Raw genomic sequence first — 15,736 nt, 5'->3', positions numbered from 1 at the left:
TTTCTGAGATTTGAACTTACTCAAGTCGATGTTTCTTTTGTGTGCTGTTTCACTGTTTCTCATCATTTCCTTGGAACTGTCACCACCAAATTTGAATTTTATCGAGCAAAGTGCTTCTTCCATTGAAGCTCTTGCCTTGAATTAATTTTCTACGTCATATCTTTAACCAAACATCTCTATCAGTATGTTTAAATTATTTCTTTTTTACACTCTTTTTCTTGGTTTTTACTTCAGTTTGATGCTCTGATTGAGCGACTGACAGGGCGCGAGTTGGTGACCTTATTTGCTCGCCTTCGAGGAATCCCCGGGCAGAATGTCAAGCCAGTGGTGAACAGCACCATCACCCACCTGAACCTAGACAACTGGGCTGACAAACTATGCGGGACTTACAGGTATTGTTTAAACTTCACCTGAGGCGATCTTTCCAGGCCTTTGTTTCTAAAAGAAGGCATACCGTTGGACTGAGTCTGGTGTGTATTTGCATTGGAGATCTCAATAAAAACACTTGCCAACCATCTCCATTTCTGAAACACCTATTGAGTGATACTATTTATTGTATTTATTTATTTTTATTATTTTTTTCCCAGTGTATGCCCAAACAGTTTACTAGGACTGATTTCCCTGCAAACACTCATGAAAAGGGTACATGTACAATGAAAATCAAGCTTTAAAGTTAAACCCTTTCACGAATGTATACTAACGCTGTGCAGCAAAACACACGAAACATCAAGATTGATGAAATTTGATTAAAAACAAGGAACACGCTAAAAGCAAAATAAACAAACAAGAAGAAGTATTGCACTGCAACAATGACACTCATGCCTAATAAGGAAGATAACAAATCCTACACAATTGAACCTTATTTTTGTAAGAAAGGAGAATTTCCTTTCAGGACCTGGAAGGAAATTTAATTAAAAGCAACTTAGTCGCAGGACTCAGTCAAATTTACTTTTCCTCCCATTAAATTTGCAATCCATAAATGTTATGTACATGTATACGGTTGACGAAGTTATAAGCCTCTTCTTTACTTGCATCAAAAGATGCAGTTGTAAATGTTAAGAGGTTTTTCAGTTGCAAGAATAAGATGCAGTTGTAGCCTGATATCAGTGAGGGCAGTTTAGCTTTATGTCTCTGTTGAGAACTACGCATTTCTGCATGTGCCACATGTACGTGTATATTCTGATTATTTGTGAAGTTTCTTCAGAGCACAGGCAAACATGTGGTACAATATTTACAAATATCTCAAAGAGTTCTCTGAATTTATGGTTGTACTGTACCTGTTGTGGTGTAACACCTTAAAGATAAGAGTGTCAAATGTAACAACTGGTATTCAGGTGTCCCCCTTATGTAAGAGACTGGGTAACAGTAGGCCATTGTAAACTGTCATTTCTTTGTGATATACATTTTTGTTCTCCACTTGCCTCTGATGAACCAATCACAATGTGCGATCATTCCCTGCTTGGCATCAATTTGAAAAACCACCTTGACATTGGTTGTTTCTCCAGCGGAGGCAACAAGAGGAAGTTGAACACGGCCATAGCCATCGTGGGCAGCCCGCCCATCATTCTGCTGGACGAGCCCACATCGGGCATGGACCCCAAGGCACGACGCCACCTGTGGGATGCCCTGACCATGATCATGAGAGACGGTCGTTCCATCGTCCTGACCTCGCACAGGTAAGGGATCACAAGACATAGGCAAGGGATCACCTCCAGCAGGTAAAGGATTGCGTCACATAGGCAAGAGATTACCTTACATGATAAGGGATCACCTCATGCAGGTAGGAGTTCACCTCAGACAGGTGAATATTGTCTACATCATCTTTTCTTTTATTCCATAGCATGGAGGAGTGCGAAGCGCTGTGCACACGTCTAGCCATCATGGTCAACGGACAGTTCAAATGTCTCGGCAGCACACAGCACCTGAAGAGCAGGTAAGGAGTGTGATCGACAGTAACAAGCAAAGGAGAAACATCGGTGGATTCCTAAAAAAATACAGCCTCCTGTTAGCATTCCTACTTAGCTTTTAACCCCTTACATCATCCCTTGAAATTCCTAGAAAACTATTGTGACCCTCTTCACTAATTCTTCTGTGGCAACATGTGCGGGTAAATGGCAGTTTTTTGCCACGTTGTCCTGTTTGCAACGAAAATAGGACCTGACACTTACGCCGCCCCCCCCCCACTATGGTCACCTGTAAACCCCTACACAATTCGGTTCAGGTTTGGGACAGGCTACACCATGATGATCAAAGTGGGGCCCAACGCCAATCTGCAGATGGTCAAGAATTTTGTCCAGTCGGTCTTTTATGGTGCTGTGCTTTTGGAGGAGCATCAGGTAAGCCCTGGGCCATTCCAGTCCATAAAATGGGTGGGCTTTTAATGATATGCTCACTTTTCTGCTGTTTGCTTTTACCGGATTTGTCTACTGTTTCTCGTCATTCTGCAGGTGTTCTGATTTTTAGTTAATTTACCTGTACTGTAACAGCACTGAATTGTTTAGGCCCTTGAGGTTCCACACAAATAGTATGAAACGGATTATGCCTAGTAAATGTATACATATAGATGTGTTTTCAACATGTTACTAAAAAACGCATATTAGCCTGTTCCTTTGTAGTTCAGGGTGGAGAGGAGACTTTTGCTGTGAAATGATGTAACTCAGGAACGGTGCTCGTAGTTCAGTGTGAAGCTGCAGTTATGCTGGCTATCAAGTTATAGTGGTTACAGACACTATTACCTCTGGGTCTCAGTGTGGTGTTGACATTGATGACAACCACTGCCTTCTTTGTCGCTGTCCAGGGTTTACTGCATTATCAAGTCAATAATGATCAGCTGAGTTGGTCCTACATCTTCGGTACCCTGGAGGACAGCTGCATTGGCTTGGATATTGTAGATTACAGCGTCAGTCAGACTACCCTAGAGCAGGTAGGCCACATAGCTAAAAGTAGGTGCCGATATCCTACATCTGGACCAATACACAGTTGTTATTGGTGCTTTTCCATATGACCATCTATTAGTGCTCATCAGGGGTTTTTCAAAATCTCAGCTTCATCTCCGGCTGTGCGTAATGCATTACTTCCCCCCTTGACTTTGCTGCGTAGAAAAGGCACATTTTGCTGGTGGAGCACTGATTTGTTATTGAGCCAATAGTTGGAGTACTCTGTTTGTTTTGAGCATTATTGACCTAGAAATGATCCAGGTTTCTGAGACTACTGCCCGCATATTATTGGACACAGAGCCAAGATTTGCCAAAAACTCCAATTTCACCAAAATGGTCTACATTGCACAGAGATCAATAGTCACATTACTCTGGATGCATATTCATGAATCCTTCTGTCATCCCTCTTTGTCTTTGTAGGTGTTTCTGAATTTTGCCAAGATGCAGCATGCAGAGGGCGTCACATTGACTGCTGGTAGACAGCAGCAGCCCCCTGCACCTTACAATGACCCCAGCGTGAACCTGCCAATCCCAGCTGTCAATACATAGGTCGATGATGTATACACCTACCCACTGAGAGCTTATGAACACTGATTCAGAATCGGAACCCAATTTGGAACGTGAACCCATTTCTGAATAGGAATGCAGCAAGCGTAGGAACTCATCGGTCATCCCACGTTGGTCACTCATGTAAGAGACCTTAACTGTCAATGTGGAGTTGGTGAGTAGTTGACAAGATACCAAATGAGATTCCCAAACCGAGTATTCTTCCTGTGAGTAGTCTTTTTTCCAGTCTTTTTTACATTCCAAACGTAGAGAATGCATTCAGTAACCTACTCATTTTACACTGATTACCCCCTCAAGATGCTGTCAGCCATTTTGTGAGTGGACCCAAATACAAAGATATGCCTGCTTGGCAGTACATTAATTGGCAGTTCGAAGTTGGTACTACATTTGAAATTAAGTGGTGGACTATCTTTTTAAGAAAAAAATTAAATGATTTCCCAGAACAGGTGAACAAGATTATCTCAGAAAATTGTGTGTTGTCAGTGATGCTTACTCCCTCTTTAATGGTGTAACTCTGAGCATTCATACAGGTACATCTTGGAAATGAGAACTTCTTTTCATACAAAATAATCACAAAAATTAAAAGTTATAGGCCTCAGCTACTGAGCTGATGGCATTTCGATAGGCTGACTTAAAGAAAAAAAGATGATTAAGTGTCTGTGGTGTTTTGTCTTAGTCCAAAGCCATAAACGATGAACTTCTTCACATAATCAATGTGTGTGTCGTAGCTTGCACAAAAGAATGTGTAACTTTTTTACTCACTATATATTTCTTAATGTATGCAGTATTGTAGAAACACTGAGGTATTTATGACACAAATGCAATGTATTTTTGCTGAAGCAAGAGTTTATAACTATATTTTCATTCAATTGAGTGGTGGTATGTTAATTTGAAATCCGTAATTCAGGGCATGATGCCAAATTACAAGTGATGTTGAAACTTTCCAAACAGTTGTGAAAATAGATAATTCGTATGAATTGGAAGGAAACAAAAATACCCATTTTGAAGGTACTTCAAACGAAAGCATTTTAACATTTCCTGTTGTATAACCTAATGATGACTATTGTAATTTGTGACATCTTGGGGTAAGACTTACTTGGGCCAATTTTTATCGGAGGGGAAGACTTACTTGGGCCAATTTTTATCTGGGGGAAGACTTACTTGGGCCAATTAGCTTTTTTTCAGTCAGTACTGTCCAATCAAGTGTGAAGGCTTTGAAATGTCAATTAACATGTATGTCTGTCTCATTAATCAGATCCGTTACAAATCTCAGAATACATAAAATGAACTTGTATTCGATATGCAGATTGATTCTTGAGATAGGATATCTTCATGTTAATGTTCACAACACTTAAAAAAGCCATTTTCGGGATAACAAGCTCCGAACCACCCATGTGTGCACTTGATGCGTGTGCAAAACTGACATGATCATTGTTCACCGCTCTTGATTTACTCTTACTTCAGTCAAGGAAAAAAATCGGTTTCTAATGTGTTTGTTGCAGATGGAAAGCACAAATTTTAACATACGTTTTTTAGCTTCACAACAGGCCTTAACAGCACGTGGAATAGAGACACATGTCCCATAGTTGTCTTTAAAATCGTGTGTGTCAGTTAAAATGTGATTGCTGTGAACGAGATCGGTGTCAAGTCTTGATTTGTGTATCCACGTCGATGTTTGATAAGGACTGCACAGAGGTCAATCGATGTTTACTTTGTGCCTCCACCTTGTAGGCCTTTCATTGTATTAAAATTTGTGTTTAGGTACAGGTGTATAATTTTGCCTTATAATCTAATGTTTTAAATGATCTGAACTCTCAAGTTATGGTAACTGCTGTGTTGTACCTTGTACTTTTTACTGTGAAACTTGGTGAACTTAACACAGTTTGAGACTTTTTAATGAACAAAATTATACATTTAAGAAATTTTTCTTCGGATATTTTAAAGTATTTAATCCATTGTTTGCTTTACGGGTCGCAGTCAAGGTTTTATTGGCCATTCTGTTTCTGGGCTATTAACCCTAATAGTCCCAAATTCTCCAATTTCAATACGATTTTACATACGCCCTAGGGGGTTAGGGTTAATACTTAATGGCATATTAGAAGCTTTTGGCACCGTCTTCAGATAGTGTAACTAGCGTTGTAACAAGTACGGGTTCGGCTGATAGTTCTGACACTGAAAACAGACCAGTAAGGTCCAAGTTTCAGTGCTGTCCAAAGGATTTTTATGTAGGCACCACTGCCTAATCATCGAAAGGAAGGCTTAATCATTCTTTTAGAAATACAGATTAACTTTCCTGACATGAAAGTTTCAACCCTTCGTGAATGAAGTAGGTTTGTTTTAGTCGTGAAAGTCATACTTTGCAGCATTGTGGAAGTGTGCAATGAATTGTTGTTTTCACCATTTGAAATTACCTTTCGAATGTGTGTATTTTTAAATAGGTACTCAGATATTTAAAAACGAGAGGTTTATTTTCTCGGTGTTATAAAAGACAACATTCCCAGAAATCTGAAGTGCACTTGTATAAAGATAACAGATTACTGAAAAGATATATTTATGGAGCTTATAGAAAGCATATTTATGCCTCTGATATTGTGTCATTGTTTTATTGCTTGTTAATGGTTATTGCCCTGCCGGCTGTTCATCGTGTTTACTGTTGACTTCACTTTTTACTTGTGTTATAAGGTGTATAATGAAGAACAAAGTTCAACGAAATGGTATTCTCACTGTATGAAAGAAGTCGAGAAAGGAAATGATACAAGAGCAGTAAACAATACAATGCAGCACTATGTTTATGAAACAGATCCTTTGTCTTGGTTGATTTCTTCATGTCGACCGTATTGTGGGCCATGGTCTCGCAACCTGGGAAGGGTGTGGCTGTCGACACTTGTCTCAGCAATTTTGGCCACAATTGTTGGATTGGGTATGGCCCAGGATCATGTCTGTAGATTCAGGGGCTCCCATCCTGGGGCAAAGAAGACGAAAACGTTGTTGCAAAAAAAATGTCAGAAGAGCCTCAGAAAGTGGAAGGGTTTCATTTGAAAATGGCTACTGAGAAGACTGGGGAACGTTCACTTTTTAGGGTGAGTTTGTTTAAACGGATAATTAAAAATTCATTGGTTATCCTACTCAAATTTGAAAATCGAATGACATCTGCAGGACCAAAGAACACAATGTTTTCGTTTTGAGAGACCTCGGGGACTTAGGTCGCCCGCAATGGGGCTCCAAACTTAGTTTATTTTACGCCTCTTTGAATGGAGCTTGAATTAGTTCAGTGCACCCATTTCTGCACGTCTTGAGCAGTTTAGCAATACTGATCACACCCAGAGCAGTCTAAGTTGTCAAAATGACCACAAAATTTTCTCTATAACTATGAAGCGTGAAAAAGCTGTTACGACCCTATCGGGGAAAATGTTTCGGGCTATTCTAACCACCGGTCCTTTGGGGTTAAAAGATCCATTATGATGTACTTTCTGGACTGCATCTATAAGTACCATGTTTCAAAATTATCCTGTTTCCTCCTGTTATTGAAATACATGTACTGCTATATCGCCAACTATAATTTAACAACACATTTGACAACATTTTCGCTAATATGCTGAGAAGTTCCTTGGGAAGTAAACAATTGGCTTACGTTCAGTGGCATTCATCCTGACAAGAACAAACCACTACAGTACAGCTTTCTTCCATCAACATCATTTCTTGCAGCCTTTGTGGCAACCACGGAAAACCAGTTCACAGCAAACTGATGCTGCTTCACGCAGTGTTGTCCAAAGGGTTCATGCGTGAAGGATCCATCGTTATGAGCCCATCCTCAGCTGGTAGGAGCTGGCAGAGAGCCAGCCATGTCACTAATGCTTGACTCTACATACCGGTATGACCTGGCCAAATCTCGTTGGGCAGCGCCCCCCCCCCTCCTCTCAGTGTTGGGTCTCAATGCGCGACCTGCACTCCAGCTCGAGATGATAACAGGCTGAGCGGGGATTGGGGGACCTGGGGAGGGCTTGGCATGCATGTATATTTAAACGTGTCCCAACAATTTTGGCCAGGATTGTAGAACATCAGTATTCTGATTTATTGTGTGGACCGGTGATCGCATCTCTGACAATCAATACTGCGCTTGGGCACTAATGTTATGGTATGCTGATTAGAATCCCCTCACTTTCCACGCCGTGATCTTATCTTGAACACATGCCATGCAGTACTCTTTCCACTTACCGCCAATCACAGATTGTAGTCTCTCTGTAAAGTTGGTTTTGTCCAGAGCTTTTCAATACAAGCCTCCCCGCTTTTGAACCCCCCCCCATTATATTGGTTTTCCCTTTACTTTTGTATTCTTGTCTTTGTTACTCTATAATTATCTCTCGATTTATATATTTGTACTGTTATTGTTTACTTTACCTGATCTTGACCAATATGAAAATAAACGTCACATTGACCGATTGATTTTATACCACTGCAATAAAATAACGTAAAGGTTGGCATTGGAAATACCTGACAATTCGACGACAATTAAGTCATGATTCGTTTTGATGTGACGGCCTTTATCTTTACACCGCAGGATCTTGACCTCACCTCCTTGCTTGAAATAACCTCAATTCCAACTTTGTTGCTTTTTTTAAAAGACTGAAAAGAAAAGCTGTCAGGGAGAACATTTAATGTTGATAACCGTCGTTTGTGTGAAGGTGTATTTTCGCTGCGTGATGCACTGTTGTAGCGTTCCAATCAGTCTTTACACAGCGACGTTCTGTGAAGTAACATTAATGATTATGAACACCTAAAAGCAATATCTCTGAAACGGCCGAGCGGTTAGGCTCGCGGTTAGCAGATCGTCAGACGGTGGGTTCGAATCCCAGAGACGACTTTTTATTTTCCCAACGCTTGCTGTCAGTCAGTAGCTATAAGAGACTCTAATTCACCCCCGTCAAATACCAACAGTACCTTAGCCCACGGGATAAGCTCTGCGGTTGGGACTGTCCGCGAAGTCCAGGTGAGCGCCTTAGTACAGGTTCGAGACATGTGGCCGACTCGGTGGCCAGGGCTTAGGGGCCTGTCTCGTTTCCTCCCTTGCATGGTCGCTCGAATCCTTTTTAGGGTTAAATGGATGGGCAGGGAGGAAGTGCGTTGGGCCGGGAACCCCGAGATCCCAGAAGAGTCCTATATGGAAGCCGGTAACTGCGATTCCTTGCGAATTTCAGGAGTCCGTGCGCCTGAATGCTTGGTCAACACCGCATAACTTTTGCATTTTATCCTCGCCACTATTTTTTTTCCATTTCCCTAAATTCTTGAGATAAGTGTCGACAGCCACACCCTTCCTATGTTGAACAGACCATGACCCATGAGGACCGGAGATGGAGGAAGGAGGTCTGGTCAATTTTTGAGATTTGGCTGGGATAGTTACCACCACACGCCTCTGTTTTCCACTGGGATGCACCTCTTATCGTCTTCTCAGAGAATTTAACCTTCCGAGCGAGCCTCGTATCTGCGGTATTATTATATTTTGGCGTGTTTTTCAGGACAAAAACAACGCATTTAAAAAAAATTATGTAAAACACTAAATTTTGAAAGTACAGTACAGTTGAATCCATGGCTTCGAATGGATAACTTCAAATTCTTGGACTTTCACTAGTCTTGAGTTTGTTAACGAATTCAAATTTTAAAGAATATGGTTAAGGTTTATGAACTGAAAAATTAAAGCGTAGGGTTAGGTTAACAAATTCAAAATTTAAGGGCTCGGTTTAAGGTTCATAAATACTAAATTTACAGCAAAGGGTTAAGGTTTACGAATTCAAAATTTAAAGGATAGGGTTAGGGTTACCGAATTCAAAATTTAAAGGATGGGGTTAGGGTTAACGATTTTAGGATTTAAAGTATAGGGTTAGGGCTAACGATTTCTAAACTTAAATGATGGGGTTAGGGTGAACTATTTCAAAATTTAAAGGATGGGGTTAGGGTTACCGATTTCAAAATTTAAAGGATGGGGTTAGGGTTAACGATTTCAAGATTTAAAGTATAGGGTCAGGGCTAACGATTTCTAAACTAAAATGATGGGGTTAGGTTTAACGAGTTTAAGATTTAAAGGATGGGGTTAGGGTTTCCGAATTCAAAATTTAAAAGATGGGCATAGGGTTACCGAATTCAAGATTTAAAGGATGGGGTTAGGGTTAACAATTTCAAAATTTAAAGGATAGGGTTAGGGTTAACGATTTTGAGATTTAAAGGATGGGGTTAGGGTTAACGATTTCAAGATTTAATGGATGGGGTTAGGGTTAACGATTTTAAGATTTAAAGGATGGGGTTAGGGTTAACAATTTCAAAATTTAAAGGATAGGGTTAGGGTTACCTATTTCAAAATTTAAAGGATGGGGTTAGGGTTACCGATTTAAAAATTTAAAGGATGGGGTTAGGGTTTACGATTTCAAAATTTAAAGGATGGGGTTAGGGTTACCGATTTAAAAATTTAAAGGATGGGGTTAGGGTTTACGATTTCAAAATTTAAGGGATGGGGTTAGGGTTAACGATTTCAAAATTTAAGGGATGGGGTTAGGGTTAACGATTTCAAAATTTAAAGGATGGGGTTAGGGTTACCGATTTCAAAATTTAAAGGATGGGGTTAGGGTTACCGAATTCAAGATTTAAAGGATGGGGTTAGGGTTACCGAATTCAAGATTTAAAGGATGGGGTTAGGGTTTACGATGTCAAAATTTAAGGGATTGGGTTAGGGTTAACGAATTCAAAATTTAAAGGATGGGGTTAGGGTTACCTATTTCAAAATTTAAAGGATGGGGTTAGGGTTACCGATTTCAAGATTGAAAAGAAGGGGTTAGGGTTAACGATTTTGAGATTTAAAGGATGGGGTTAGGGTTAACGATTTCAAGATTTAATGGATGGGGTTAGGGTTAACGATTTTAAGATTTAAAGGATGGGGTTAGGGTTAACAATTTCAAAATTTAAAGGATAGGGTTAGGGTTACCTATTTCAAAATTTAAAGGATGGGGTTAGGGTTACCGATTTCAAAATTTAAGGATGGGGTTAGGGTTAACGATTTTAAGATTTAAAGTATAGGGTTAGGGCTAACGATTTCAAAACTTAATTGATGGGGTTAGGGTTAACTATTTCAAAGTTTAAAGGATGGGGTTAGGGTTACCGATTTCAAGATTTAAAGGATGGGGTTAGGGTTAACGAATTCAATATTTAAAGGATGGGGTTAGGGTTAACGATTTCAAAATTTAAAGGATGGGGTTAGGGTTACCTATTTCAAAATTTAAAGGATGGGGTTAGGGTTACCGATTTCAAGATTGAAAGGATGGGGTTAGGGTTAACGATTTTGAGATTTAAAGGATGGGGTTAGGGTTAACAATTTCAAAATTTAAAGGATATGGTTAGGGTTAACGATTTCAAGATTTAAAGGATGGGGTTAGGGTTAACGATTTCAAGATTTAATGGATGGGGTTAGGGTTAACGATTTTAAGATTTAAAGGATGGGGTTAGGGTTAACAATTTCAAAATTTAAAGGATGGGGTTAGGGTTACCTATTTCAAAATTTAAAGGATGGGGTTAGGGTTACCGATTTTAAGATTTAAAGGATGGGGTTAGGGTTAACAATTTCAAAATTTAAAGGATAGGGTTAGGGTTACCTATTTCAAAATTTAAAGGATGGGGTTAGGGTTAACTATTTCAAAGTTTAAAGGATGGGGTTAGGGTTACCGATTTCAAGATTTAAAGGATGGGGTTAGGGTTAACGATTTTAAGATTTAAAGTATAGGGTTAGATCTAACGATTTCAAAATTTAAAGGATAGGGTTAGGGTTACCGAATTCCAAATTTAAATGATGGGGTTAGGGTTAACTATTTCAAGATTTAAAGGATGGGGTTAGGGTTAACGATTTCAAGATTTAAAGGATAGGGTTAGGGTTAACGATTTTGAGATATAAAGGATGGGGTTAGGGTTAACAATTTCAAAATTTAAAGGATAGGGTTAGGGTTAACGATTTTAAGATTTAAAGGATCGGGTTAGGGTTAACAATTTCAAAATTTAAAGGATAGGGTTAGGGTTACCTATTTCAAAATTTAAAGGATGGGGTTAGGGTTACCGATTTAAAAATTTAAAGGATGGGGTTAGGGTTACCGAATTCAAGATTTAAAGGATGGGGTTAGATCTAACGATTTCAAAATTTAAAGGATAGGGTTAGGGTTACCGAATTCCAAATTTAAATGATGGGGTTAGGGTTAACTATTTCAAGATTTAAAGGATGGGGTTAGGGTTACCGAATTCAAGATTTAAAGGATGGGGTTAGGGTTTACGATTTCAAAATTTAAGGGATGGGGTTAGGGTTAACGATTTCAAAATTTAAGGGATGGGGTTAGGGTTAACGATTTCAAAATTTAAAGGATGGGGTTAGGGTTAACAATTTCAAAATTTAAAGTATAGGGTTAGGGCCAACGATTTCTAAACTTAAATGATGGGGTTAGGGTGAACGATTTCAAAATTTAAAGGATGGGGTTAGGGTTACCGATTTCAAGATTGAAAGGATGGGGTTAGGGTTAACGATTTTGAGATTTAAAGGATGGGGTTAGGGTTAACAATTTCAAAATTTAAAGGATAGGGTTAGGGTTACCTATTTCAAAATTTAAAAGATGGGGTTAGGGTTACCGATTTCAAAATTTAAGGATGGGGTTAGGGTTAACGATTTTAAGATTTAAAGTATAGGGTTAGGGCTAACGATTTCAAAACTTAATTGATGGGGTTAGGGTTAACTATTTCAAAGTTTAAAGGATGGGGTTAGGGTTACCGATTTCAAGATTTAAAGGATGGGGTTAGGGTTAACGAATTCAATATTTAAAGGATGGGGTTAGGGTTAACGATTTCAAAATTTAAAGGATGGGGTTAGGGTTACCTATTTCAAAATTTAAAGGATGGGGTTAGGGTTACCGATTTCAAGATTGAAAGGATGGGGTTAGGGTTAACGATTTTGAGATTTAAAGGATGGGGTTAGGGTTAACAATTTCAAAATTTAAAGGATATGGTTAGGGTTAACGATTTCAAGATTTAAAGGATGGGGTTAGGGTTAACGATTTCAAGATTTAATGGATGGGGTTAGGGTTAACGATTTTAAGATTTAAAGGATGGGGTTAGGGTTAACAATTTCAAAATTTAAAGGATAGGGTTAGGGTTACCTATTTCAAAATTTAAAAGATGGGGTTAGGGTTACCGATTTCAAAATTTAAGGATGGGGTTAGGGTTAACGATTTTAAGATTTAAAGTATAGGGTTAGGGCTAACGATTTCAAAACTTAATTGATGGGGTTAGGGTTAACTATTTCAAAGTTTAAAGGATGGGGTTAGGGTTACCGATTTCAAGATTTAAAGGATGGGGTTAGGGTTAACGATTTTAAGATTTAAAGTATAGGGTTAGATCTAACGATTTCAAAATTTAAAGGATAGGGTTAGGGTTACCTATTTCAAAATTTAAAAGATGGGGTTAGGGTTACCGATTTCAAAATTTAAGGATGGGGTTAGGGTTAACGATTTTAAGATTTAAAGGATAGGGTTAGGGTTAACGATTTTGAGATATAAAGGATGGGGTTAGGGTTAACAATTTCAAAATTTAAAGGATAGGGTTAGGGTTAACGATTTTAAGATTTAAAGGATGGGGTTAGGGTTAACAATTTCAAAATTTAAAGGATGGGGTTAGGGTTACCTATTTCAAAATTTAAAGGATGGGGTTAGGGTTACCGATTTAAAGATTTAAAGGATGGGGTTAGGGTTAACAATTTCAAAATTTAAAGGATAGGGTTAGATCTAACGATTTCAAAATTTAAAGGATAGGGTTAGGGTTACCGAATTCCAAATTTAAATGATGGGGTTAGGGTTAACTATTTCAAGATTTAAAGGATGGGGTTAGGGTTACCGAATTCAAGATTTAAAGGATGGGGTTAGGGTTTACGATTTCAAAATTTAAGGGATGGGGTTAGGGTTAACGATTTCAAAATTTAAAGGATGGGGTTAGGGTTAACGATTTCAAAATTTAAAGGATGGGGTTAGGGTTAACGATTTCAAAATTTAAAGGATGGGGTTAGGGTGAACGATTTCAAAATTTAAAGGATGGGGTTAGGGTTACCTATTTCAAAATTTAATGGGTGGGGTTAGGGTTACCGATTTCAAGATTGAAAAGAAGGGGTTAGGGTTAACGATTTTGAGATTTAAAGGATGGGATTAGGGTTAAAAATTTCAAAATTTAAAGGATATGGTTAGGGTTAACGATTTCAAGATTTAAAGGATGGGGTTAGGGTTAACAATTTCAAAATTTAAAGTATAGGGTTAGGGCCAACGATTTCTAAACTTAAATGATGGGGTTAGGGTGAACAATTTCAAAATTTAAAGGATGGGGTTAGGGTTACCGATTTCAAGATTTAAAAGATGGGGTTAGGGTTACCGATTTCAAAATTTAAGGATGGGGTTAGGGTTAACGATTTTAAGATTTAAAGTATAGGGTTAGGGTTACCTATTTTAAAATTTAAGGGATGGGGTTAGAGTTAACGAATTCAAAATTTAAAGGATGGGGTTAGGGTTACCGAATTCAAAATTTAAAGGATGGGGTTAGGGTTACCGAATTCAAGATCTAGAGGATGGGGTTAGGGTCAACGATTTCAAAATTTAAGGGATGTGGTTAGGATTAACGATTTCAAAATTTAAAGGATGTGGTTAGGGTTAACGATTTCAAAATTTAAAAGATGGGGCTACGGTTACCGAATTCAAGATTTAGAGGATGGGGTTAGGGTCAACGATTTCAAAATTTAAAGGATAGGGTTAGGGTTAACTATTTTAAAATCTTGAAAGAGGCTCAGGGTTTACAGGTTCAAAATGTCAACATAGGATTAGGTTTGACGGATTCGAAATTTACAGGAATTTTGAATTTGCAAATCCTAACCCTATCCTTTAGAATTTTTGAATTCGTAAACTTTAGCCCTATCCTTGAAATCTTTAGGAGCTGTAGAGGCTAGGGGACAACAACTGAAGCCTTAGGACGGACTCGACTCAGGACTCTGAAACCCCGAGAAATGATACGGACTCATTTTGCGATTACGCTCCCGCAACCACGTAAAAAAATCATACCGCGTCCCGTCCGTAAACCCTAACCCTATCCTTTAAATTTTGAATTCGTAAACCGTAACACTATCCTGTAAATTTCGAGTCTGTCCACCCTAATTCTATATTTAAATTTTCAGTTCGTAAACCCTAACCCTATCTGTTAGACTTTGAATTCGTTAACCCTAACCCTGTGCTTTCAATACTCAGTTGGTAAACCCTAACCCCATCCTTTAAATTTTGAAATCGGTAACCCTAACCCCATCCTTTAAATCTTGAATTCGTTAACCCTAACCCCATCCTTTAAATCTTGAATTCGTTAACCCTTACCTTAGCCTTTAAATTTTGACTTCTTCAACCATAACCTTATGCTTTAAATACTCGGGGAACCCTAACCATAACCTTTAAATTCGTAAACAGCCTCCGAATAAATCTGAATAACTAGCCTTGAGCTTGTTAAGTGAAATGAATTTTGCTTTGTTTGGCGAAGTTTGACGGCCACTCCAAATACGGTGTCCGTCATGCCGTTTTCATGCACAGCAACTAGGGAAATATGAAATGGTCAGTACTCGTCTTTGGTTTTTAGAAATTCTGGCAAAATCTGCAGGTAGATATTGACAGTTTTCTGAGATCGAAAAAAAGGACCTTCTTGACTGAGTAATGTTGACTTTTTGCTGTGCCTTTTTTAACGCGAATTCCGATGTTAAATTTATGGCAAATCATGCACGGATTAACAAAAATGACACCATTAATTTTCAGTCAGATCAAAATTAAGTCTAACGTGGTCTACCGTGGGGGGAACTGATTGGGTCGTGCGCCTCTTGCAGCGAGTATGGGGTCAAACCAAAAGCTGGACTTATTTGATATCCATTGCATTCTCGATGTCATCTCCCGCTGTTGAAGTTTCAGCAACTATAGGGATGTTCGTGTCTTTTGAGCTGATTTTATCATTTTCCTGCATGTATTTTTCGGGCAGACCTGATAGGCCAGTCACAGATCAACCATTCACAAGAACGAACAGCAGTTGCAACGCATCTGTTGCAACGTTGGGGCGACCCAAGAAGGTATGGGACGAATCTTTTATAAAAATTACCCTTTGAAAATGTCCGATTATTCTGCATTCGAAAGCTAACAAAATTTGTTGTTACA

General features: G+C 38.8%; 1 protein-coding gene across 2 annotated transcripts in view; it reads left to right on the top strand.

Annotated features, from left to right (window-relative positions):
* LOC110988262 (phospholipid-transporting ATPase ABCA3-like) overlaps nt 1-6,304 on the top strand; it is a 41,765-nt gene extending 35,461 nt beyond the window's left edge. For both annotated transcript variants that reach the window (XM_022251602.2, XM_022251603.2), the window contains 6 exons: nt 235-392; nt 1,506-1,676; nt 1,841-1,933; nt 2,222-2,336; nt 2,798-2,923; nt 3,357-6,304. In XM_022251602.2, coding sequence (XP_022107294.2) covers nt 235-392; nt 1,506-1,676; nt 1,841-1,933; nt 2,222-2,336; nt 2,798-2,923; nt 3,357-3,485 — 792 coding nt within the window. In that variant the 3' untranslated portion in view covers nt 3,486-6,304. The remainder of the gene's footprint in view (nt 1-234; nt 393-1,505; nt 1,677-1,840; nt 1,934-2,221; nt 2,337-2,797; nt 2,924-3,356) is intronic.
* The last annotated feature ends 9,432 nt before the right edge of the window (nt 6,305-15,736 follow it).

Source organism: Acanthaster planci, linkage group LG06, assembly GCF_054643075.1.
Source record: "Acanthaster planci isolate LZ-2023a linkage group LG06, COTS_SCS, whole genome shotgun sequence".
NCBI classification, from domain to species: Eukaryota; Metazoa; Echinodermata; class Asteroidea; order Valvatida; family Acanthasteridae; genus Acanthaster; species Acanthaster planci.
Note: the sequence above shows the minus strand (reverse complement) of the source record. Positions and strands in the feature narration are given on the sequence as shown.